Raw genomic sequence first — 24,837 nt, forward strand, 5'->3', positions numbered from 1 at the left:
TGACGGTGGATCGAGTTCAACTGACTCAAATGACTCCACTACTTGGGCCATCGATTAAACCTATTTCTAAATAGAGAATCTGATAAACAACGGACAACGTTTTATGTTTGAATTTATGAAATGCGGTTTCACAAGTAAGAAAATAATCTTAGAGGAAAGTGCATATACCACAATTCACATTTATTATAACATGTGAGGTCTATGATTTTTTTAGACCTTACACATGAGAAGGAATAAGAACAGTTGGACGCAAATGCAGCGTCCCATGGCTAAATTTCTTCACATAAAATCGAGTTATACGTTGCTTTAGAGAAATCAATATTATTTTGTGCTTGGATTCAAGAATAAAAAATCCATTCAAATTCTCTGACTTGTTTGAATGAACTACATTCAAGGGAATTTCAAATCCAATATCCATAAAGTTAAGCATTTCAATAATATTATGGTGAATTTCGTATATCCAAATTCTGACTGCAAATATATTTTTGGTTACTTTGATTACATTTCTCACATCAAATACGACTGCTTTAAAGATATTTGAAATCCATTTCTCACATCTCCTCCTCCAAATCAAATCCACATCAATCCAATAGGGACCTCACTTTTTTGGTTACTTTGATGACACTACTGTCTTTCAAACTAATGTAGTTTATAATATTGCTTATCATCGTGAACTCTTCCACTCTGTTTAATGACTTAACAAATTTTTATTTGTTGTGATGCAATGACATAAGATTCACGTCTCCATATCCAAATTCGCCTGCAAAGATATTTTTATCCCAAGGTAAACAGCTCAGGGGTGACGCCAAAAAAATTGGAATCATATTTCAAAGCACCTCAAAACATGACATGAGAAATCTGTAACAAATTAAAATTCTCTTTTGCTGAAAGTGAAAAGGTCTCTTCTCAGAACCATCCACAAAATCAAATTGCAAGAAATTACTTCTGCAAAAGACAAGCCACCACATTTGCTTGTTACTGCCAATTATTCCCTTATTCATAAAATGATAGGTGGTAGAAGTAAAAGTGTAAGCATGGTTTCATCTTACAGAAACAAATATATACCTACCACTCACTAGGCAAGCCGCTGCTTATTTATTTTTTTCTACGACGTCGTTCAATTTTTCTTCAATTCACCAGTCTGCGTATGGGAAAACAAGAAGAAGGTTTTAGAGCTCTTTGACCAGAAAATTAAGACAAAAACAACCATGCAGGGCTTCGATATCTACATGGAGCCAGACTAATCAGGCACCTAAAAGTGTTTCAAAGTAGAGTTGTGTGGCTACCACAAACAACTTTGGTTCCTTTATTCAAGTAACAGAATTGATCCATCATTGTATCAAGAATAGGCAATTGGTGTCCCTAACACGGTCTCAACGGCTAATTGTATATTTTGTTCCGAATGTTACCACAAACAAATTCGGTCCTCCATTTGATTCAAGTAGTAGGATTGGTCCCTCATTATGGCATAAAAAATAGACAATATGTATCAATACCATCACTCACCTTCCTAACAATAACACACTCTTCAACCTGAATTTGAACATTTTTATAAGCGAACTATAGTTTCTTTTCAAATCAATTTCTGTCACAACTTCGCCAATATTCTTTTAGCAACTTGGCTCAATTGCTATTAATTTTCTCAATTTAAATGAGAGATTAATTTTGCCATTTGTGAAACACAGGGGACCAAATACTTTAGTGGTAAACATTAGGGATGAAAAGCAAGTGTATGAACCCCTAGTTTACATCACATGCAAACACCACCTGTGATGACCCGAATCTTTATTTCGAATGAAGTACAAATTAAGAGATAATTAGAGAGTTGTTAATTAAGCATTATTAAGGAATTGGTAATTCAGGATCAAGCTGTTGGGATCCACCGAATTTTCTAAACTAGTGCGGATGCAGCCTATAAATGAAAATAAATGGAGCTGATTTCTTTTGTTTCTCGCAACGCATTCTTTAGAGAGAGTTCTAGCCATATACCTTAGGTTTTCTAGCCAGTTTCTAGGGAACTTTGGTGTCAGGAAGCTTCGGAGCTAGTGTCGACACGATCAGGGGTTGGTGAACTGAGATCCAAACATCACCAGCGTGCTAAAGACGGACATAGGTACAATCCTAAAGCCTTAAATGTGATTTAAGGATCGTTAGGGAGAACCTTGTAGTATGTTTGGTAATTCAGGATCTATTTTGATAGTGATTTCATTATGTTGGTATTGTCTAGGTTCAGAGCTTTCTGTCAGATTGTTTTAGTGAGGTATGTGATGTACTTGATGTACTGACTGAGATATCCAATCGTATTATACACACTTATATGCTGCATGATACATGTTTTACTGCTTTGACATATTATACATGACATATCATGTTGAGCCTGATATCTTATGAGATATACCTCGTTTGTTGGGGTCGCTCAGCCCTATTCTGTATTGTGGACGATGGGTATCGAGAGCTACAGTGTCCGACAGGACCCACGGGGTCTGATGACTTGGACATTGTAGGTCCACGTCTTGATGAACAGTGTGGGAGCCAAAACATGCCTAGGGCAGATCAGATATTACACGCTCAGGCGCCTCTAGACTGAGCATGAGATTCTTGACTTGATCCTTGATATCAGAGCATATTGCAATTTGCATGCATCATTTTGCATACTCATTCATACATTCTAGTATTGGGCGATTGTCGCTCACGTCCTTGTTTTCATCTTGGACACCTCATTCCAAAGGGAAGGTCTTAGGTTGGATGGTTCGGACGGCCAGGGCAGTGGCTAGAGCAGTTGGGTTTTCGATGGTGATCAATTGGAGATTTTATGTGGTTTATCGTTTTAACGTTCAGAATTATGTCTTTCAATAAGGTTGTATTAATGTTTAAAACTGCTATTATTGTTCTGCTTTCGTTTGCGTTGTAAGATAATTAAGTATTTGGTTGTTGTTATTAAGTTTAATGTTACATGTTCATTAGTCTGTTTAGTAGTGGCTCAGGGTAAAGGCGCTACATTTTGTGGTATTAGAGCATGCAAAGATTTTTGAGGCATTAGTAATTTCGTTTTGAGGATTTAGAGGTTGATTTTGGTTTCCTTTCAGATGTCAGGAGATGGAAGCAGTCACGGAAGTGTGGGACATGGCTGTTATGGCGACGATGAAGGTGGCCGAGAACATCGTCGTAAAGATCGTGACGGAAGGTGTCACTGAGATCATAATGAAAGAAGACGTAGGAACCGTGTCGACATTATGGATTTCATGAAGATTGGACACCTCCACCGTTGATCGGAGATGAGAATGCTGATGTTGCTGTAGCTTGGGTCGATATCATGGAGCAGTGTTTTCGAGTGCTGCACTATGACGAGGATGAGAAGATGGAGGTAGCCGATTTCATGATCCAAGGAAAAGCTCGGAAATGGTGGAAACCTGTTTCTGCAATTCTAGTTCAGCAGCATGCGCGGATTCGTTGGAAACATTTCCGTCAGGTATTCATTAATCATCACTTTCCGCCAGCTCTTCGTCAGGCGAAGAAGATGTAACTGTTGACCATTAAGCAAGTAGATTCGAGCATTGAGGATTACCAAAAGCGTTTTACGGATCTGTTGTCGTACGCTCCTCACATCAGTGAGAATTATACAACAAAATATTCTTACTTTTTGAATGGTTTGAACCAAGAGATTTTTGATCGGGTTTCTGTCTGTGACGATCCTACTTCGTACGAAGGATTAGTGAATCGTTGTCGTCAAGCCGAGATCAGTATTCCTTAGGAGGAAGGCTATGCAAGCTAGCAAAATTTCTAGTTTGTTGGGACCGAGAGGTCAGTCTTTCAAGAAGTCTGTATCTTCTTCTTCTTCCGGTTCTGGAGGGTGCAAAGCTTTGGTAGGACAAAACTGCAATGTGACCACTTGTGGAGGCAATCACCAAGCGGAGATAGAGCAGGTACCAGGAACCGCACCTATCTCCAGATGGCCTTATAGATTGACACCAACGGAGATGAAAGAGTTGAAACAACATTTACAAGATCTTCTTGACAAGTGGTACATTAGACCCAGTGTGTCTCCTTAGGGAACACCAGTGTTGTTCGTTAAATAGAAAGATGGGTCTATGCGACTTTACATATATTATCGACAGTTGAACCGAATAACAGTCAAGAATAAATATCCGTTAATACGGATTAATGATTTGTTTGATCAACTGCAAGGACTTCAGTGTACTCGAAGATCGATTTACGGTCTGGATATCATCAACTTCGAGTTCATCAACGTGATATCCCTAAGAATGCATTCGTACAAGGTATGAGCATTATGAGTTTCTAGTGATGTCGTTTGGTTTGATGAATGCTCCAGCAGTATTTATGGATTTGATGAACCGAGTATTCCAAGAGTATCTTGACAAGTTTGTCATTGTCTTTATTGATGACATACTGGTATACTCTCGTAGCCTTAAAGAGCATGCACAACATTTAAGAATTGTGTTGCTAACCTCAAGGAATCACCAACTGTGTGCTAAGTTGAACAAGTGCGAGTTTTGGCTCGACAGAAATGTCTTCTTGGGACATGTTATATCCAAAGATGGGATATCGGTTGATCCTAGCAAGATCGAAGCAATGTTGAGTTGGGCATGACCGGAATCAGCTCAAGAGATATGAAGTTTTCTAGGTTTGACAGGTTATTACCGGAGATTCATCTCAAGATTTTCTCAGATTTCCAAACCATATCTGACGTGTAAGAATATGCAGTTCGAATGGACACATGATTGTGAAAATAGTTTCAACGAACTGCGTCAACGCTTGACAACTGCACCAGTTTTAGCTCTGCCATCTGGATCAAGAGGCATCACTTCAAGGACTTGGGTGTATTTTAACCCAAATGGTCATGTGATTTCATATGCATCCAGACAGTTGAAGAAGCATGAAGAGAATTATCCAGTTCATGATCTAGAATTTGCAGCGATTGTGTTTGCTTTGAAGATCTGGTGACATTATCTCTGCGGAGAGAGATTTGAGATTTTTACAGATCACAAGAGTTTGAAGTATATCTTCACTCAAGCAGAGTTGAATATGCGCCAAAGAAGATGGATGGATTTGTTAAAGGATTATGATTGCGAAATCAATTATCATCCAGGATCAAGCGAAGCTTACAGCTGATGCTCTTAATCGCAAGGTGAGATTATCTGCACTTCAGACAAGTTTCATATCAAGTGTAATCCAAGATTGTTGTTATCTGGGATTTCACTTCTGTCGTAAAAAAGGAATGGAACACATTCGAGTAACGAGCATTTTATCTTAACCGACGTTGTATGCCAAAATCAGAGAAGCTCAATTTTCTGACCCGAAAGTGAAAAAGTTAGCAAGGTTAGCTAACGGAGACAACACATCTGGCTTGCGTTCCAAACAGATGGAACTTTGTGTCTGTCAGAAAGAATCGGTAGTTCCAGAAGATTCTAAATTAAGAGACGAGATTTTATCTCAAGCCCATAGGAGAAAGTTGAGTATCCACCCTAGAAGCATGAAAATGTATAAGGATTTGAAGACCAAGTTTTGGTGGAAAGGTATGAAGAAAATTGTTTATCAGTTTGTAGCCAAGTGTTTGGTTTGTCAGCAAGTGAAAGCTGAACATCGACGACCAGGAGGATTACTTCAGAATCTTCCTATGCCTGGGTGGAAGTGGGAACATGTGACGATGGATTTTGTCACCCACTTGCCAGTTTTCTTCTAAGAATTGTGATGTCATTTGGGTTTTTGTGGACCGACTGACTAAGTCAGCACATTTCATTCGTATAGTCGGGAATATAGTTTCGATCGCATGGCAAGATTATACATCCAAGATATTCTTAAATATCATGGAGTGCCAACAAGTATAGTCAGTGATAGAGATCACGCTTTATTTAAGGTTCTGGGAAGTTTTCAAAAAGCGTTGGGAACGACATTGAATCTGAGTACTGCCTATCATCCAGAGACAGATAGTCAGTCTGAGAGGACTATTCAGACACTCGAGGACACTGTTCCGTGCGTGTGCTTCAGGATTTTGGACCAGCATGGCATGATCACCTGCGCTTTGTGGAGTTTGCATATAACAATAGCTACCACAACAACATTGATATGGCTCCATTCGAAGCATTATATGGTAGACGTTGTCGTACTCCATTGTTTTGGGACGAAGTAAGAGAACGACAAGTGCAAGGACCTGAATTAGTGCAACAAGCGATTGACGTAGTGGAATTGATCAAGAAGAGAATTAAAATTGCACAAGATCATCAATCGAGTTACGCGAATACCAAGCGTAGACCTCTACAGTTTCAGTCAGGGCGAAAAAGTTTTCCTTAAAGTTTCACCATTCCGCAGGGTGATGAGGTTTGGACTCAAAGGAATAGCCCCAAGATTTATCGGACCTTTTGAGATCTTGGAATGTGTTTGAAATTTGGCATATCGATTTGCTTTTCCGCCGTATCTGTCCAAGCATTCATAATATCTTTCATGTATCGTTGCTACGACGGTATGTAGCAGATGAGTCGCACGTTCTTGGCCCGACAGATGTTCAACTTGAAGAAGACTTGACTTATGTCGGGCAGCCGCTTTTAATCTTGGGTAGGAAAGAGAAAAGGCTCAGAAACAAGACCATTCCACTTGTTCTAGTGCAATGGCACGCTGAGGTACTGCAGAGGCGACTTGAGAGTTAGAGAGTCGTATGCGCTCGGAGTATCCACATTGTTTTGAATTGTATCCTTGTAATCATGAATTGTATTTTATTCAGTTGTATTGTACTTTAGTCCTGATTTCGAGGAGGAAATCTTTGTAAGGAGGAGAGTACAAATTAAGAGATAATCAAAGAGTTGTTAATTAAACATTATTAAGGAATTGATAATTTAGGATCAAGCTGTTGGGATCCACCGGATTAAAATGGAAAACCCGATCTACTTCAGATTACATTATCCCAAGAAATCCAACTAGACAAATGAGATTCTGACCCAAGAAATCCAACTAGACAAATGAGATTCTGACGCGTGGCAGATAGATTGATTCAGATTTTCTGAACTACTTCGGATGCAGCCTATAAATGGAAGTTGTTTTCTTTTGTTTCTTACACCGCATTCTTCAGAAAAAGTGTTAGCCATATATACCTTAGGTTTTCTAGCCAGTTTCTAGGGCACTTTGGTGTCGAAAGTTTCGGAGCTAGTGTCGACTCGAGGAGGGATCGGTGAACTGAGATCGAGACATTATCAGCAGGATGACGACGGACGCAGGTATAATCCTAAAGCCTTAAATAGTGATTTAAGGATCATCAGGGAGAACATTGTAGTATGTTAGGTAATTCAGGATCTGATTTGATAGTGATTTCATTATGTTGATATTATTTAGGTTCAGAGCTTTCTGTCAGATTGTTTTAGTGATGTACGTGATGTACTGATTGAGATATCCAAGCGTAGTATATACACTTACATGCTGCATATTTATCTATTGCATGTTACGTGTTTTACTGCTTTGGCATATTATGCATGACATATCATATTGAGCCTAATATCTTTTAGTTTTAAGATATACCTCGTTTGTTGGGGCCGCTCAGCGCTATTCTGTATTGTGGACGATGGGGCATCGAGAGCTACAGAGTCCGACGGGACCCGCGGGCTCTGATGACCTGGACATTATAGGTCCACGTCTTCATGATGAGTGTGGGAGCCAAAACATGCATAGGGCAGATCAGAGACTACACACTCAGGCGCCTCTAGACTGAGCATGAGATTCTTGACTAGATCCTTGATATCCGAGCATATTGCATTTCAATGCATCATATCAGTTTGTATACTCGTACATTCTCGTATTGGCGATTGTGGCTCACGTCCTTGTTTTCATCTTGGACACCCCATTCCACGGGGCGGGTCTTAGGTTGGACGGTTCGGCCGGCCGGCCAGGGCATTGGCTAGAGCAGTTGGGTTTTCGTCGATCCAGTGGAGGTTTTATGTGGTTTATCGTTTTCTCGTTCAAAATTATATCTGTCGATATGGTTGTATTAATGTTTAAGACTGCTATTATTGTTCTGTTTTCGTTTGGGTTGTATGATGATTAAGTATTTGGTTTCTGCTGTTTAATTGTTGTTATTGTTATTAAGTTTAATGTTGCATGTTTATTAGTCTGTTTAGTAGTGGCTCGGGTAAGGGCGCTACACCACCTTAAGAAATTGGACTGAGTATGATGGTAGGGATGTAAAATGTCCAATTTTGGCAACACCGGTGTTGTAAATGGTGGTATGCGGTAGCGGAGAGGTCAATGACCCTTGGTGCCTCTACTGCCTACGCGGTTGATTTTTTTTTTTTACTATTTTTATACATAATTATATAATCATGCAATGCAACTTATGCAAGTACAAATAATCATCATTTTTTTATGTAATATATTTAATTAAATGATGCTTAAGCATAAATAAGCTTACCGATTTCAAGCTCTAATAAAAAAGTTATATGTTGATTATATTTCATCTCTTCAACAAGTTTAGTAGACGGCAGTGGACGGTTAGCGGCAGCGATGGTGGGTGGTTCGAGGCAGAAGGGGGGGGGGGGGGGGGGGGGGGCGGGGTTGTGGGTGATTGGGTTGGTGGAGCTATTATGTTTTAGAAAGAGAAAGTGTACTGCATTAATAATAAATTTTTTAAAAAGATTGTCTTTGATTGCCTTGCCGCCACTACTCATTTTCTACTGTCTACAAACCGCTTAAGGCAAAGGCGGTGTGGTTGATGGCCGCCATTTAGAACATTGGGCAATACTAAGGACCAAAGTTATCACATGCATGTAATGCAGCATCAAATACGTTTTGTTGGTAAAGTTTTTTGAACAAGAGTTGTAACTATCCTAGATTTGAAAATCAAAGAAAAAAAGGCGAACCTGATGCATGTTAAGAATGATATCAGATCCTCCAACAAACTCCCCATTGATGAATATTTGAGGGAATGTCGGCCAGTGGCTACAATAAATTGTGGCATGTGTTATTATATAACATAATTTCTGAAATAATAAGACAAAGAACACGTCTCTATTTTTGTTCCAAGAATATGTAAATAGGTAAAGAGTACAAAATGGCATATGAGACTATGCAAACTAGTTGTTCCAAGAATATGTAAATAGGTAAAGAGTACAAGATGGCATATGAGACTATGCAAACTAGTGTAGAACCAAGTCTTGTGAAGAATTTCGGAGGATACCAAGGAAAGTAATATATGCCATTATGTTGTGCCCGGTAAAGTTGCAATCAGAATCTCGCACAACCATTTCAACATGAGGCCCAAACACGTGTAAAAAATATGTAATTTATCTTTCCTTCAAAAGTATATGCAATTTATTACAATTACAAAAAATAAATGCTCATTTACTCTAAAAAAAACATATAAACTCATCAGCGCACATCCCAGAGCGAGTTGAACTATTAACTATTAATAATAACTATATGGGTGGAAGGGAAAATCAGGGAAGCCGCATATGGTGGTGGTAAAATATTTTCTTCAGTAGCAATCGTTTCTTTCAAAGTTGATATTGCATAAATTCAAAATTCTAGCCACTCAGTTATTCCCACTAATAAAAACATGAACCGTAATAAATTACCTGAAAGCTTTTACAGCATTCTTTAGTTCAAGGTCTTCTAATATATTTCTGGCACTTAATGGAACATCTGCAAAGCCAATTTCAACTGATAACAGGGTCGAGCATAAAAGTGTAGCAGAAACAATCATTCCACGTGAAGACTGAAGACAGTTTAAAACATAATGAGCATATCACTTTTGGTTGAGCAAATGAACCCAGTTCAGCTAAGTTACAAAAAATGATTAATAAAAAACCGTATGGCTAATAAATCAATCTCTTGCATATAATTCAGAGAAGAGATGATCAGCCATAGCCATCATACGAAGAACTCAAATATATCATACCATTTCATTATGGAACCCACCGACCTCCGAGCAACGTTAAAATTCAGGATTAAAACTTTGATTTGATATCAAAAAAGAAAAAGCACTATTTCCGACGAAATCTGCCAAATCCAAGGCGGGATTTATGCAGAAACCCCTATAAGTAAATTAAAATAAATAGCAGAAATTACAAAAGAGTAGGATGAGGCTAAGAACCCTTTTGGATAACAAGATGGGTGAACAAATTAAAGAAATACGAATGAAAACAACTATACAAAATTGCAATTAAACACATTAAATTGAGCATTTAAAATTTCAAAAGTTTGCATTTCTTACTATATTCTTTCAAAACTCTCACTGCTAATGCACTAAATCCACATCGGGGAAGATCAGGCACCCCTTTCATGTATATCATCACAGGGTTTTCCTTCAAATCCTGTGAATCAGAGATAGCATCACTATACAGATGTCAACCCTTGTGCACATAAGGCAAGGCTATTGAAAATGCCTAATTGGACAATAAGAAAAGAAAATAAAGGATGAAGAAATTGTGAACCAAGTACAAGTACTTTATTATATAGGGATTGCATAAAAAAACATGACACAGTGTACCTGCTCGACTATGTCTTTTATAGAAAGACCAGAACTCTCAGTTTTAATAGTGGGTCTAAAATCTTCATGCGTGTCATCAGGCACACCAGTAGAAAAACTAAGAATGCTCTGGTAGAAAGAACCAGATGCCTACAACAGGAATAAAACAACATTAGATGAAATTTGGCAGTCAGAAAAGAGACTCATCCATACAAATAGATGATAAGAGTCTTAATAGCCTTTGTACCAGCAGCCAAGGACCAAGAATCTAAATTTAAAAAATTATGAAACACTTGAGAAATTTTGGAAAAGGGTGGTCCAAGTGAAAAAACGTATACACTTACAGTCAAACCCGAGACTGGAAAAGGTGCAACACCTCTACGAATTATATTAGCCAATAACCTCACCATATTTGAGTGCTTAGTTCAGTGTCACCCTCTTATAGCTGCATAAAGTATCAAAAAAATAAAAATGTTTCAGATACTAGGAAAATTTGCACCAAGACATAGCAATAGAAATTTACAATGGATAAGCCAAAACTTCAAGATTAGACAAAGTTAAATATTTAATGTGCATACACAAGTTCAAGTTTCAAGTTAATGGTTAAGATATCAGTTCACATTTCATAATTAAATAAAGGCAATTCAAAGAATAAATAGCTCTTTCTTTTTAAGTCAGCAGCATACCTGAAAGCAACCGACAGCCGTCCCCTTCCTGTCCCAAGCCCAAATCAGAAAACTAATGACAGACTATTTTTTCAAAGTCACAGTTAAGAATCAAAATGTCAATAAAGCATCACCATGTAGCACAGAATAGCATAAAAATACTAGTTACAGAATTAAAACAGTAACATCTTACAGCATACAGTGATAACAAACAAAAACAAGACATTGTTACAAACAATAGCACAACAAACTGATATATTTCCATGCGGTCTTTAACTCTATGAAACAAAGTCATGTATCTATTCAAACTAATTATTTAAAAATTAACACATCCTTGGTTCCTAAAGAAACGCTTAAAATTTAAATTGTTATAAAGACATAGTAGAACAATCGCTTCCAGTACAGAGTTAAACAAAACAGAAGTTTCTTAAGTTCTAGGATTAACATAATCTTAAAATGCAGGGAAACAACAAATTTGTTAAAAAAATTCATTGCCCTTTTAGCGGATATATTGCAATTTTGATTCAAATGAACCAATTGCATCATCCAACCCATTCTTAAAAGAGTCACTCACAAAGTCACACCAAAAGTCGTAAGAACGAGAAATCATTTATTACAAAATGCAAACTCCACACTTTATTATTTCATACTTTATATTGAGCGTGAATCTTAACAGAGATTTGAAAAAACCATTATTAATTCATAGAAAATCCTAGAACGAGAATGAAGATATACCCTAAAAAAATCCTTGCTTCATGTAGAAAGATAAAGATTTCCTTTTTCTCCCCCCGCCCCCCCACACCAAAAAAAAAAAAGCTGCTGGAGCAACGCAACTACTAACTCAGGAATATCAAACAGACCCTTTTCCCCGAGAAAAAATTATTCATTGCAAGATCAGAAATCCACATGAAAAATCAAGTACCAGTCAGAACACAGCACGATTGCAATTCGAAACACGAACAACGCAACAGTAAAAAAGGTAAATTGACTAAGAATTAGAAATGTGATAGCAAGATTCTAACCCAGAATATTGATTTGGATAGATTCGCTAAGGCCGAATATTTTCCACTGCATCAGCACCTAAGCAAAGATGGTGAGACACGAGGCGGCCATAGCATTTGAGAAGGATTTCGTGTCACTTGTACCAAAAAGCTCCTTAATATTTATTTACAAAGTTATTCCGATATTTCCAATAATTTTAATTTAGTCCTTTCAAGTAATTTTTAGGATTAGTTTTTTTTTTTTTTTTTTTTTTTTAGGATTAGTTTCTTATTGTTAAAAATAAAATTTACGGTTAAAAATAAAATCTCAAACTCACAAAATATATTAAACTATACACTTTATAAAATTTTCTCCACTCACTTGTGCATATATTTCACAAATTAATAGACCTATTTATAGAATTTCTTTCAAAATAATTCAAAAATAATTGTATCTTTACATATATCATCACACATAATTTTCAATATTTTCAACATTCCCCTTGTAATAATGATCCTGATATAATGATTGTCTCCATTAAGTATTTTTATACTGCCTAATTAAAAACGTTACTAGGAAATACTCATTGAGATAAAAATCATAGTAAAACCATATGATAAAAAAACTTGAGCGAAAGAAAAAGAGTAAAACAATGGATGCTTTATTCTGATGTCCTCATGACAATGAATATGCGATGAATGTGTATTATTAAAATATTACTAGGAAAAATCAAGTGGGACAAAATCCTAGTATAGGAAAATAAAAAAGTACGAAAATAAAATAGTACGAAATTCCTTATTGCTTGATAACTGTATAGTTAAAACCTTGCTATGAAAAACTACATGGAAATTGACTCTTTTTCTTGTACAATGATTTGTTAAAAGTTAATGTAGGTGATAACTTTTTCATAAAATTGATGCCATTATTTTCAATTTTTGTTATTCTCTTTATGCAAATCCATAATTTCACTATTGCACTTTATGAAATATGACGATGTATAAATTGCGCTTAGACGTGGTTCTTCAAAACCAAATTCTTCTCTATCTTCAAATCAGTGAAATGTAACACCCGAAAAAAAAATTCTACGTAAATCGCATGAATGAAAACTAGTTAAACTGGCTATTTATTTTATTTAAATGCATAAATGGTAAATTTTAATATGATTAAATGATTAATTGCATAATTTTACATGAATTCACGAAATTAAGGATTTTCTGTTTGGATATTCTCAGTCAGACAAGGGGAGGAGATCGGAGATGAATAAGGTGTAAATATTAAATATTATATTTATTTTTAAGCCAAGAAAATTAGTAATTTAAATTACTTACGAATTTTACTATTTTAAGGTCTAATTTAATTATCAGACGATTTATAAGATTTTAAGTATTTTAAAATATTAATTTTTGAAAAGTGAGGATTTAATTCTTGAAATTGTTGTGAAATATTTTATACTGATTTTTATGCCTTAATTTATTTATTTAATTAGTATTTAAGTGGAAATTCAATATTTTTTATGACAATTTTTGAAGATAGAAATATCAATCTTTTAAATTGGAGTTTATCTTGATCTTGGTATTTAAATATTTAAATAAAACACGGGGTTAACTTAATTATCTGATTAATGTAAATTATTTATTAGAATTTGTTTAAACCTAAACTATGTTTAAGTATTTATTAGTTGGCAACTCACACACCCAAATACAATCCACGTCAAGGACATGTTTTGAATCTTTTTTTCGCATCATTCAAATCATAATATGTGTGTTTTATGTTTGTTTTTAGCAAGAAATTATATGGGACGATTTATTTATCATTTGAACGTTTATTTTAATGTTTTAACGTTTTTACGATCTTTGCAACACACTATGATTCCTAAAAACATCACTGCCATATATAGATGTTTAAGGGTTAAGAAAAGAGTTGTTTAAGCACTAGTCGATGGATGGATCGAGGTTTAGAGAGTATGCAGGGATAGGAACGTAGACAAGCAGATGAGAAGGATGGGTCGTGGTCTGGAAGGGGCCTGGTCCAAGGTGGCTCGAGGGTGGCTCGATGAAAATAGTTGTATGGCTTGAAAGTGGGAAGATGGTTCGGTTGTGTCATAGGGGTTAACAGTGATCGAAATGTGGGTTCGCGGGGGTTGGCTCGTGGCTCACGGGGGTAGTTTAGGAACAAAAAGTATATGTTTAAAGTTTGGGATGAAAATAGTAAGTTATGAATTTATTCGGGTTTAAAACGTTTCACAAGTTAGTTATTAAGCGATTAAATGAAAAGGCTCAGGTTTACGTCTAAGAAAAATATTAGAAGTCAATTTTAAGCTGATACAATGATTTGGGATAGGCTCGAGTCAATAGAAGTAAGAAAGAGTAAAAATCAAGAATTTTAGAATCCCAGGGTAAAATGGTCATTTTACGTCCCATGTAGTTTGAAAGGCGCTGGAAACTGAATTTCAGATGTTTGACAAATTGAGCTCCTAACTGACCTAAAACACGTTGCCATTAACTGAAGAAAAACACACAGATTTTCGAAGGCAATTGAACTACGCAGACAAACTGACTGATCAGTTGGGAACTGATCAGCTACTATAGACAGTTGTGAGCTTCTCAACTACATTCTATCAGCTGATACCTCAACTGAACACGTCATCAGTTAAGACATTCAACCGACAAAAGCTTACAGCAACAAGAAGTTGGATCGCCGCATTTCAAAAAAGCAGCAGTGTACGACGGTCAGAAGAATGTTGACGTGGCATGGAACAAATATAAATGTTCAAATTGTATTTAATATTACCGTTGGAGGGAATCCTATAAATAGCAGATAAAATCAACTGAAGAAGCTCTCTAGAATCTTTGAATCCTCGAACTCTTGAATCCTTGAAATGAGAACACTCGAAATCTATTCACTTACTCTGCTGAAATTTTAGTAAACAGAAAAGCTTGCGCTTATTTATTCATTCATAGCTGCTAGGCTATAATTTGAGCTTTCAACACAGACTGTATTACTCGATCTAGAAGAGATCAGTTGTGTTAGATTTATTCAGTTCTATTGAGTTCTGAAAACAAGTTTGTAACTAAGAGTTTCAGTTTGGAAATGTTAAGTCCAAATTGAAGTGGGTCTGTACAAGTGTTTGTATCGAACAAAGTCTTTTAGTGTATACCATATCCTTGAGATAGAAGGGGTGACTAGGAATATTTGAAATCTCCGAACATTCATAAAATCATGTGTCTTATTATTTCAATTTATATTCTATCTGTTAGTCAATTTATTTCTGCGCATCTATTTGTTAACTGATTGATATTGACTTACAAAATTCCCGAGAATCAGTTTATTATCAAACTGACTCATCAGTCGAAAAGGTTTTGAAATTTTAGAGTGTTTATTCAACCCACACCCCCTTCTAAACACTCTTTCACCCTTAAATGATCATATCAAGTGGTATCAGAGTGGTTGAATCTTGTTCCAGAATACTTCCTTATACAAATTGTTCAATATGTCTTCATTAAACAAAATTCAAATGTTCTCCAGATAAGACTTTGATGATTGGAAAATCAGAATGCAGGCTCATCTAGGTGCACATGATGATGACATGTGGTATGTTATCACAGATGGAACCATGAAAATATTGAAGGCAAACACAGCTGTAGCCATAACTGATGGGGCACCACATCGTATTGAAAAACCCCGAGATAAATGGACAGCTGAAGACAAAAAAAAAGTCAACTTGGACAAGGTGGCTAAAGACATCTTATATAAAACACTGGATAAATTCACTTTCAGCAAGATAAAAATGTGCAAAACTGCCAAGGAAATTTGGGAGAAGCTGATTCAACTCTGTGAAGGCAATGAGCAAACCAAAGAGAACAAGCTATCTGTTGGTGTTCAAAAGTTTGACAAAATCAAAATGAAGAATGATGAATCCATGCATGAGTATGATGAAAGAATCAGCATCAATTATAAACGAACTGAATGCACTTGGAAAGGTGTATTCAAACAAAGAGGTAGCACTGAAGGTTGTCAGAGGTCTTCCCAAGGAATGTGATGTTAAAACTATGGCAATATGAGAATCAAAGGACCTGAACAAGATCGAACTTCATGACCTGTTTGCGGACTTAAAAGCCTACGAGTTTGAGTTGAAAACTAGAGAAGGGGAACCTTCTACATGCTACAACTACCTTAACTGCTGTCAAACTGGAACCAACTGGTTCAGTTGACAAATCTGCTGATCAGCTAAGAAATGATGCTATGTCATCATCCGTCAAAAAATTTGGAAGATTCATGAGAAGAAATAAAGGAAATTTCCAAAGACAGTATCAGAAGAATCATTCCAAAGAAGAACCTAATACTTGCTACAATTGTGGTAAAACTGGTCATTTTATTGCTGACTGTCCCAAGCCTAAGAAGGATACTGGTGGCTCAACTGAGAAAGGAAAGAAATCCTATGAGCACAAAAGAAGATCGAAAGATGAAAAGATATCTTACAGAAAGAAGCATGAGGTGCTTCTAGCTGAGGAAAGCAAGTCAAAATGGGCAGAATATGACAGTGATGATTCAGATTCTGATAGCTTGAGATGCTCCAGTGACGATGATGAAGAAGTCAAGTGTCTAATAGCTGATGACACAAAACTGGAGTCAACTAGTCAACATATATTTGACTTTAGTTCAACTGATTTCACACGTGATGAACTTATTTCTACACTTCATTACATGGTAATTGAATATCACAAGCTTACCTTATCTTTTGAGAAGTCCAGAGCAAAGAAAACTGATCTCATAGACAACAAAACTGAAACTGATGAATCAGTTGATCTGTTGAGTCTCACAATGGACATTACTGGGCTCAATGCTGAAAAAGCAAGAATCAATCAATGATTCATCAGTTGATGCTTGAAAATTCAAGGCAAACTGAGCTTATTAAAGCATGGAACAAATCATCTGTTGCATTAGCTGAAATACAAGAGAAAAAAATCAGTTACTGATAAAACTGGTTTAGGGTTCAACAACCAAGGTGAAAATTCCACTAGTGATACTCAACAAGAACTGAATATGAACAAAGGAAATACATTCATTTTGTAAAATTAGTTATGGTACAAGAACAATCATAGCCAAGTAAACAAGTTATAGAGCCTATTGAAAATAAGGATACGGCAAGAAGATATGGTGTTGGTTATAGCCCAAAAAATTCGACTGACCCACAAATTCAGTCATCAAAAAGGTTCATTAATAAATAATTGAACTATTCAAATGGCTACTCCAATTACTATAACAGGAAGACTGTTCAAAGATATAGGCTGAATAACCAGTTGAAGAAGGCCAAAACTCATATTGCTTCATCTGCACACTACACATCATGAACACACAAGCCAAGAGAAACTATCTGGATCACAGCAACTGGAAAGTCAGTTAGACTAATCCAAGTCTGGGTTCCTAAAGGACTAATCAATTTAGGACCCAAGTAGTTGTGGGTACCAAAATTATATATTGTGTGTGATTGTAGGTGACATGCACAAACAAAGAATCAATATGGTATCTGGACAGTGGTTGCTCGCATCATATGACAGGGGATGCAAGTTTTCTATCCCAACTGATCAAATACACTGGTCCAAACATTAGTTTTGGAGACAACTCCGAAGGTAAAACTGTGGGTAAGGGTAAACTTATCCATGGTAACTTTACGATTAAAGATGTTTTACTAGTTGAGAATTTGAAGTATAACTTGATTAGCATCAGTCAGTTATGCGACAATAAATTCTCAGTTCAGTTTGACAGACACGTTTGTTTAGTTAGAGACTCAACTGATGAGGTCATCCTAACTGGCAATCGTTGTGGGAATACTTACTAAGTCAGTTGGACTGAATAACCTTATACACCAGTTTGTTTTAAAGCTTCCAAATCTTCTAAAAACTTGTTGCGGCATAAGAGATTGAACCACCTAAACTTTAAATCTACTGTCAATTTGAGTAACCATGATCTTGTAACTGGTTTGCCCGAAATAGATTTTTCAAAAGATAAATTTTTTTCAGCATGTCAGTTTGGTAAACAAGTAAGATCTTCATTTAAAAACAAGGGTTGTAAATCATCTTCACGATGCTTAGAACTGCTACATATGGATCTTTTTGGTCCTATACCAATCACGAGCTTAGGGGGAATGAAATACACTCTAGTAGTCGTGGATGACTTTTCAAGATTTACTTGGATTATTTTTCTCAAATCCAAAGACCACAACTGATAAAGCTTTTCAAAAGACTATTAAATGAAAAATCAGTTGTGATTGATCGGATAAGGTCTGATCGAGGGACTGAATTCATCAATCAAAATCTTTCTCAAATTTTAGAAAATTCTGGAATCAAGCATGATCTCTCAGCAGCAAGAACTCTTCAGCAAAATGGTGTAGGCGAGAGAAGAAATCGGACTCTTAAAGAAACTGCTAGAACAATGCTTGCTGATTCTGGTATTTCTCAAAGATTTTGGGCAAAAGCAGTAAGCACTGCATGTTATACTCAGAACATATCAATGATTAACAAGAATAATGTGAAAATACAGTATGAGATCTGGCATGGACGCAAAAGTGTGGTTTCCTATTTTAAAATATTCGGTTGCAGATATTTTATTCTTGACAATGACAAAAATCATTTAAATGCCTTTGATGCTAAATCTATAGAGGAAATATTTCTGGGATATTTTTCAGTTAGTAAAGCTTATAGAGTTTTTAACAAATGCACTTTGAATGTAGAAGAGTCTATTCATGTTTTATTTGATGAATCTGTGCTAACTGATAAGCCAACTGATCCAGTTGAGCTAGTTGATCGATTTACGATATCAGTTTGGAGGATGATAATGAAGAGGAGAATCATATTAATCGAAACATCCTTCAAAAACCAGAACCAGAATTGCTGGATCAATCAGTTGAACGAGAAATTATTACTAATAATCATTTGGTGGAGCAAAATAATAACAATCAGCTACCAACTGATACAGCAGCAATTGAAACTGAAGAGAATATTCAGTTGCCAACTGAAGCAGTTGCTGAGATGGATGCAACAAATACTGAATACAGATGGAAGAAATCACATCCACCATAACTGGTGATAGGTAACCCATCTGATCCGGTAAGAACTCGAAATCAAATGTTTAATTTATTTGTTCATTATGCCTTTGTTTCCCAACTGGAACCAAATAAAACTGATGAAGCTCTTGCTGATCCTAACTGGATAAATGCAATGCAAGAGGAGCTAAATCAGTTTACCCATAACAATGTCTTGAACTCAGTTCCAAGACTAGTTTATAAAACCATTATAGGTACAAATTGGGTATACAGAAACAAACTGAACGAATATGGTTCAGTTGTGCACAACAAAGCAAGACTTGTAGCACAAGGGTATAGGCAAGAAGAAGCAATAGATTACGATGAAACTTATGCACCCGTTGCAAAACTGGAGACAATCAGAATGTTCCTTGCCTATGCATCTTTCAAGAACTTTAAAGTCCACCAAATGGACGTGAAGAGTGCATTTCTGAATGGTCAGTTACAGGAAGAAGTATATGTGGAACAACCACTAGGTTTTATCACTATCTTCCTGATCATGTCTATCATTTGAACAAAGTCTTATATGGTCTTGAACAAGCTCCAAGAGCTTGGTATGAATCTCTTTCAAAATTTCTAACTGATCATGATTTTACTACTGGATCATTTGACAAGACTCTGTTCAAATTCACTAAGAATGATCACATTTTACTTGTGCAAATATATGTTGATGATATTATTTTTGGTCAACTAACCCCAAATTATCTGAGAAATTTGCCAAGTTAATGCAGGAAAAATTCGAGATGAGTATGATGAGTGAACTGAAATTTGTCCTCGGTCTGCAAGTGAAGCAACTGGAAACTGGTATCTTTATCTGTCAGACCAAATATACAAAGGAATTACTTAAGAAATTTGGCATGAAAACATGTTCAGCTGCAAGTACTCTCATGAGTTCTTCAATCAAATTAGACAATGGTCAAGGGGGAATATCAGTTGAGACGACATTATATAGAGGTTTAATTGGTTCATTATTGTACCTAATTTCTAGTCGTCCTGATATTGTATTTGTTGTTTGCATGTGTGCTAGATTTCAGGCAGATCCTAATCAATCGCATTTTTCAGCTGCCAAACGTATTTTAAAATATCTTAAAGGCACACAAAATGTGGGTTTATGATATTCTAAGGATTCTTCTTTCAATTTAGTTGGATATTCAGATGCAGATTATGCAGGATGTAAGGTAGATCGTAAGAGCACCAGTAGATCATGTCAGTTCTAGGAGACAGACTGATCTCTTGGTTCAGCAAGAAGCAAACATCCATAGCAACTTTCACAACTGAAGCAAAATATCTTGTTGCTGGAAGCTGCTGTGCACAACTGATCTTGATTCAGCGACAATTGAAGGACTATAGAGTCATTGCAAAAGAATCACCAATATTTTTTGATAATACAAGCACGATTGCAATTACATACAACAGGCTGGGATACATCTCAACTGAACAATAAGCAGCTGACATCTTCACTAAACCATTACCAGAGACTAAGTTCTCTAATTTTCGAAGTATTCTTGTTTTAATTGTTTTATCTTAATCTTTGATGATGATATGTCAGTTGTCATTTCCTTTATATATTTGTTCAGTTAGTCATTATCAACTTTCATTTTAGTAACTGTTCAGTTAGTTATTTATTATCAGTTGTCATTTTTATAATAGTTGTTCAGATAATTATTATCAGTTCATTTGTAGAAAAGGAAAGGACAATGAATCGAAACAAAAAAAATTTTGATGATAAAATCGAAACCAAGTTACATGATCCATTTGTTCTCCAGCGACATCTTGCCAAACAGTCAACCAGTTAGTCAAATCATGACTATTGATACTCCCGAAGGATTCTGTAAAAGAAATACTTTCAAGCAAATACCACTCCTTCTTGAGAATCAGATGAATCAACACATCATCTTTTACAAGCTCGGAAATATGATCGACTTCCGCAAGTCTTTTATACTTCCTTGCAGTTGATCTCTACTTCGCAGTAGCATGAAAATCACCACTATGAATTGATTGGAAGTCATGAACAGTGGTTCAAACGAACATAACTTTTGAAAAGACGTACTCCTCAAGAGCCTTCTTCAGTCTTTCAAAACGATAAGATGTCCATGAAGGATGAGGAACGTTGGAACTACTTGAATAATCCATCAGGTTTTAGATATTATTATCAAATAACAATGGTCTTATTTATATACAGATCTTAAAGAGACATGAGGAAGACGAAGAGTCATCAGTTACCAAAATGGACTTAACTGATCCAGAATAAGTTTCTCTTACCCTTATTTTATTTTATATGTATTTATTGAGGGGGAATATCGAATATAAATGGTTAACTGAGAAGACAATAGTCAATTGGTCCTTAATTGAAATGATCCAGCTCATAACTGGTCACTCAGTTGCTAACCAAACTGATCTTCTCCAATGTTAACTGATAAATCGTTAAATATTTCATAATAAGTGATGTGAGTGTTTATTATGCATTAAATGTACGTCTTTCAATGAATAGTGTTTCAAATCGTGGTACCATGTATTCCACTTAAGTTCTACACCCGCTTTACACACACGTACACATGATGTCACTTAAATTTTCATGGATTGACACGTGTCCAAAAATTTGAAAAGTCACATACAAACGTACTTATGCCCGCCTCATTTCAGTTCTTCTTCTTTTACGTGCAATCTCAACCTACAGAGCAAATCAACATTCTAAGCTTTTTTTCACGCGCTTTTTTTCACGCAGAAAATCAACTTTCCATTGCAACCAAGTTCCCGTACACCTACTGAACGCTATGGCCATTGACTTCGATTCAGTCATGTCTGTTCAGGACGAGGCTATTAAAAGTGTGTTTATCAAGATTTAAGCTGCTGGATTGAAACCATTTCTGGGACTTTCTTTGTAGTGACCCGTTCCAGAATCACCTACTAGGCAAGAACTAAGCATGCAATTAACCTAATTAACAATAATCAGAGATAACAGCGGAAATAGTCAACAAAATAATGGTTATACAACCCAATCGAAGTCTAGAATAACTCAAAAATAAAAATACCCAATACAACCATATCGAATCAAAACAATACCGATAAACTAAACCAACCAGCTACTCAACGTCCTCCTCCTGCTCCTCCTGAGCTGTCCAACCTGAGGCCTGCCCCGTGGGAATGGGGTGTCCAAGATAAACAAAACCGAGGACGTGAGCGATAAGAACGCCCAGTACAAAAGTATGAGTATACAGACCTATATGAAATGCACATGCTATGATCATGATACCGGGGTAGTCAAGAAACAGGAGTCACAAAGGATCTCAAAATGCTCAGTCTAGAGGCGCCAAGTGGATAGTGCCGCGCGGTACACCTCTGGGTCACTGCATCCACTACAAGACAGACGTGGACCTAAAATGTCCCGGACCACCGAAGCCCTCCCGACCCGTCGGCCACTGTGTACTCTCGGTGTCCATGCGTCCACAAGACAAGACAGGGCTGAGCGGCCCCACAAGATATATAGCTTATCTCGAAAGAGATACAGCTCAACAGTAAAGGCTATCTCGAAGAAGATACGGCTCAACATGAAATGCAACGTGCAGTAATAAACGTGACATAATAGCATGCATCATATGACATATATCAATGCACCACATAATCATGCAACACATATAAGAATGTATACTCAACCAGGATATCTCGGATAGTACTTTCGTACCTCTATCACAGCAAGCCTAGCCTTACGCAACACCGCTAATCAGGTCTAGCACAAGCCTACGCATCAAAAGCACCCAATGAACAATACTACCATGCTAGACTAGCAAAACCAGCACTCCCTAGTACTACCAAAGGTTTAGGGTTTACCTTCGTCCGTCGACAGCCCTTTGATGTCGATTGCCTCGTAACTCAGACGTCGCTACGCTACCACTCCTGGCAGCTCCTGGCTATCGCTCGACCAACAACTACCCTAGAACCTTCCAAATCTCTCACTAAAGACTCAATCTCAAGAAATGGCAATACCAAAATGAGGAATTCGAGCACTATTTATAGGCCATGTTCGGATCCTCCGAACAACACTTCGGAACGTCCGAACGCTACGTGTCCATTGGCTCTTGACAGCTCATGATCGGATCCTCCGATCATACACTTCGGACCGTCCGAACATGCATGGAAAATGACGTGTCGATCAACACTTGACACCTATGATCGGATTCACCGAACTACACTTCGGATCGTCCGAACTCTTCGGTGCTTCCGAACCCTCTTCGGTCCGTCCGATCATGACCATAGCCAAAATTACACCTTAACCTTCTTAATCACCATTAATCCGTTAATTACCCAATTTGGAATTCGGGCTACTACATTCTCCCCCCCTTAAAAAGATTTCGTCCTCGAAATCAAGTTTATAGAATGAACAAAACGAAAATAACAACATCATTACCCTCAAAATCTAAAGGACAACCCATCACTAGACGCTTAGCTAACACCGAATGACCCATCGGAGTAGAAACAGAAAGAATGACGTCTATGATCGTCCTGGTCACCCCATCGACCTACACTCCCCTGACTACTCCCGTCACCAAAGTGGTCAGCCATTGCTATAACATAGAATGGGGAAACTAGTAAATTGGTCAACGGAAATCCCAAAACAGAAATCTATATCCCAAAATCGTATGCATGCTCTGATACCATAAATGTAGTGACCCGTTCCAGAATCACCTACTAGGCAAGAACTAAGCATGCAATTAACCTAATTAACAATAATCAGAGATAACAGCGGAAATAGTCAACAAAATAATGGTTATACAACCCAATCGAAGTCTAGAATAACTCAAAAATAAAAATACCCAATACAACCATATCGAATCAAAACAATACCGATAAACTAAACCAACCAGCTACTCAACGTCCTCCTCCTGCTCCTCCTGAGCTGTCCAACCTGAGGCCTGCCCCGTGGGAATGGGGTGTCCAAGATAAACAAAACCGAGGACGTGAGCGATAAGAACGCCCAGTACAAAAGTATGAGTATACAGACCTATATGAAATGCACATGCTATGATCATGATACCGGGGTAGTCAAGAAACAGGAGTCACAAAGGATCTCAAAATGCTCAGTCTAGAGGCGCCAAGTGGATAGTGCCGCGCGGTACACCTCTGGGTCACTGCATCCACTACAAGACAGACGTGGACCTAAAATGTCCCGGACCACCGAAGCCCTCCCGACCCGTCGGCCACTGTGTACTCTCGGTGTCCATGCGTCCACAAGACAAGACAGGGCTGAGCGGCCCCACAAGATATATAGCTTATCTCGAAAGAGATACAGCTCAACAGTAAAGGCTATCTCGAAGAAGATACGGCTCAACATGAAATGCAACGTGCAGTAATAAACGTGACATAATAGCATGCATCATATGACATATATCAATGCACCACATAATCATGCAACACATATAAGAATGTATACTCAACCAGGATATCTCGGATAGTACTTTCGTACCTCTATCACAGCAAGCCTAGCCTTACGCAACACCGCTAATCAGGTCTAGCACAAGCCTACGCATCAAAAGCACCCAATGAACAATACTACCATGCTAGACTAGCAAAACCAGCACTCCCTAGTACTACCAAAGGTTTAGGGTTTACCTTCGTCCGTCAACAGCCCTTTGATGTCGATTGCCTCG

At 37.1% G+C, this 24,837-nt stretch overlaps 1 protein-coding gene across 4 annotated transcripts; it reads right to left on the reverse strand.

Moving 5' to 3' along the window:
• Positions 1-850: 850 nt before the first annotated feature.
• On the reverse strand, positions 851-12,291 carry LOC140812787 (monothiol glutaredoxin-S15, mitochondrial-like). 4 transcript variants are annotated; one of them, XM_073171143.1, is made up of 9 exons: positions 12,153-12,290; positions 11,152-11,214; positions 10,810-10,910; positions 10,487-10,615; positions 10,211-10,310; positions 9,573-9,639; positions 8,859-8,937; positions 1,070-1,141; positions 851-945 (listed from the first exon to the last, which is right to left on the reverse strand). In XM_073171143.1, exons 3-8 carry the CDS (start codon positions 10,873-10,875, stop codon positions 1,118-1,120), a joined length of 465 nt encoding a protein of 154 aa, XP_073027244.1. In that variant the 5' UTR covers positions 10,876-10,910; positions 11,152-11,214; positions 12,153-12,290; the 3' UTR covers positions 851-945; positions 1,070-1,117. The 4 variants fall into 4 exon arrangements, with proteins under 4 accessions (XP_073027244.1, XP_073027246.1, XP_073027243.1 ...); XM_073171145.1 differs by having other exon boundaries at positions 851-1,141; positions 11,152-11,179; positions 12,153-12,291; XM_073171142.1 differs by having other exon boundaries at positions 851-1,141.
• Positions 12,292-24,837: the final 12,546 nt, after the last annotated feature.

This window comes from Primulina eburnea, chromosome 14, assembly GCF_022965805.1.
Source record: "Primulina eburnea isolate SZY01 chromosome 14, ASM2296580v1, whole genome shotgun sequence".
Classification (NCBI taxonomy): domain Eukaryota; kingdom Viridiplantae; phylum Streptophyta; class Magnoliopsida; order Lamiales; family Gesneriaceae; genus Primulina; species Primulina eburnea.

Bases quoted from the DNA above. Each gene is read 5' to 3' on its own strand.
- LOC140812787 (XM_073171145.1), bottom strand. From the start codon at position 10,875: ATGGTGAGGTTATTGGCTAATATAATTCGTAGAGGTGTTGCACCTTTT. The intron at 9,640-10,210 runs GTAAGAAATGCA...TTGGCTTTGCAG, and splicing joins GAGAGTTTTGAAAGAATATA to ATGTTCCATTAAGTGCCAGA. The intron at 8,938-9,572 runs GTAATTTATTAC...AATTTATTGTAG, and splicing joins AATGCTGTAAAAGCTTTCAG to CCACTGGCCGACATTCCCTC.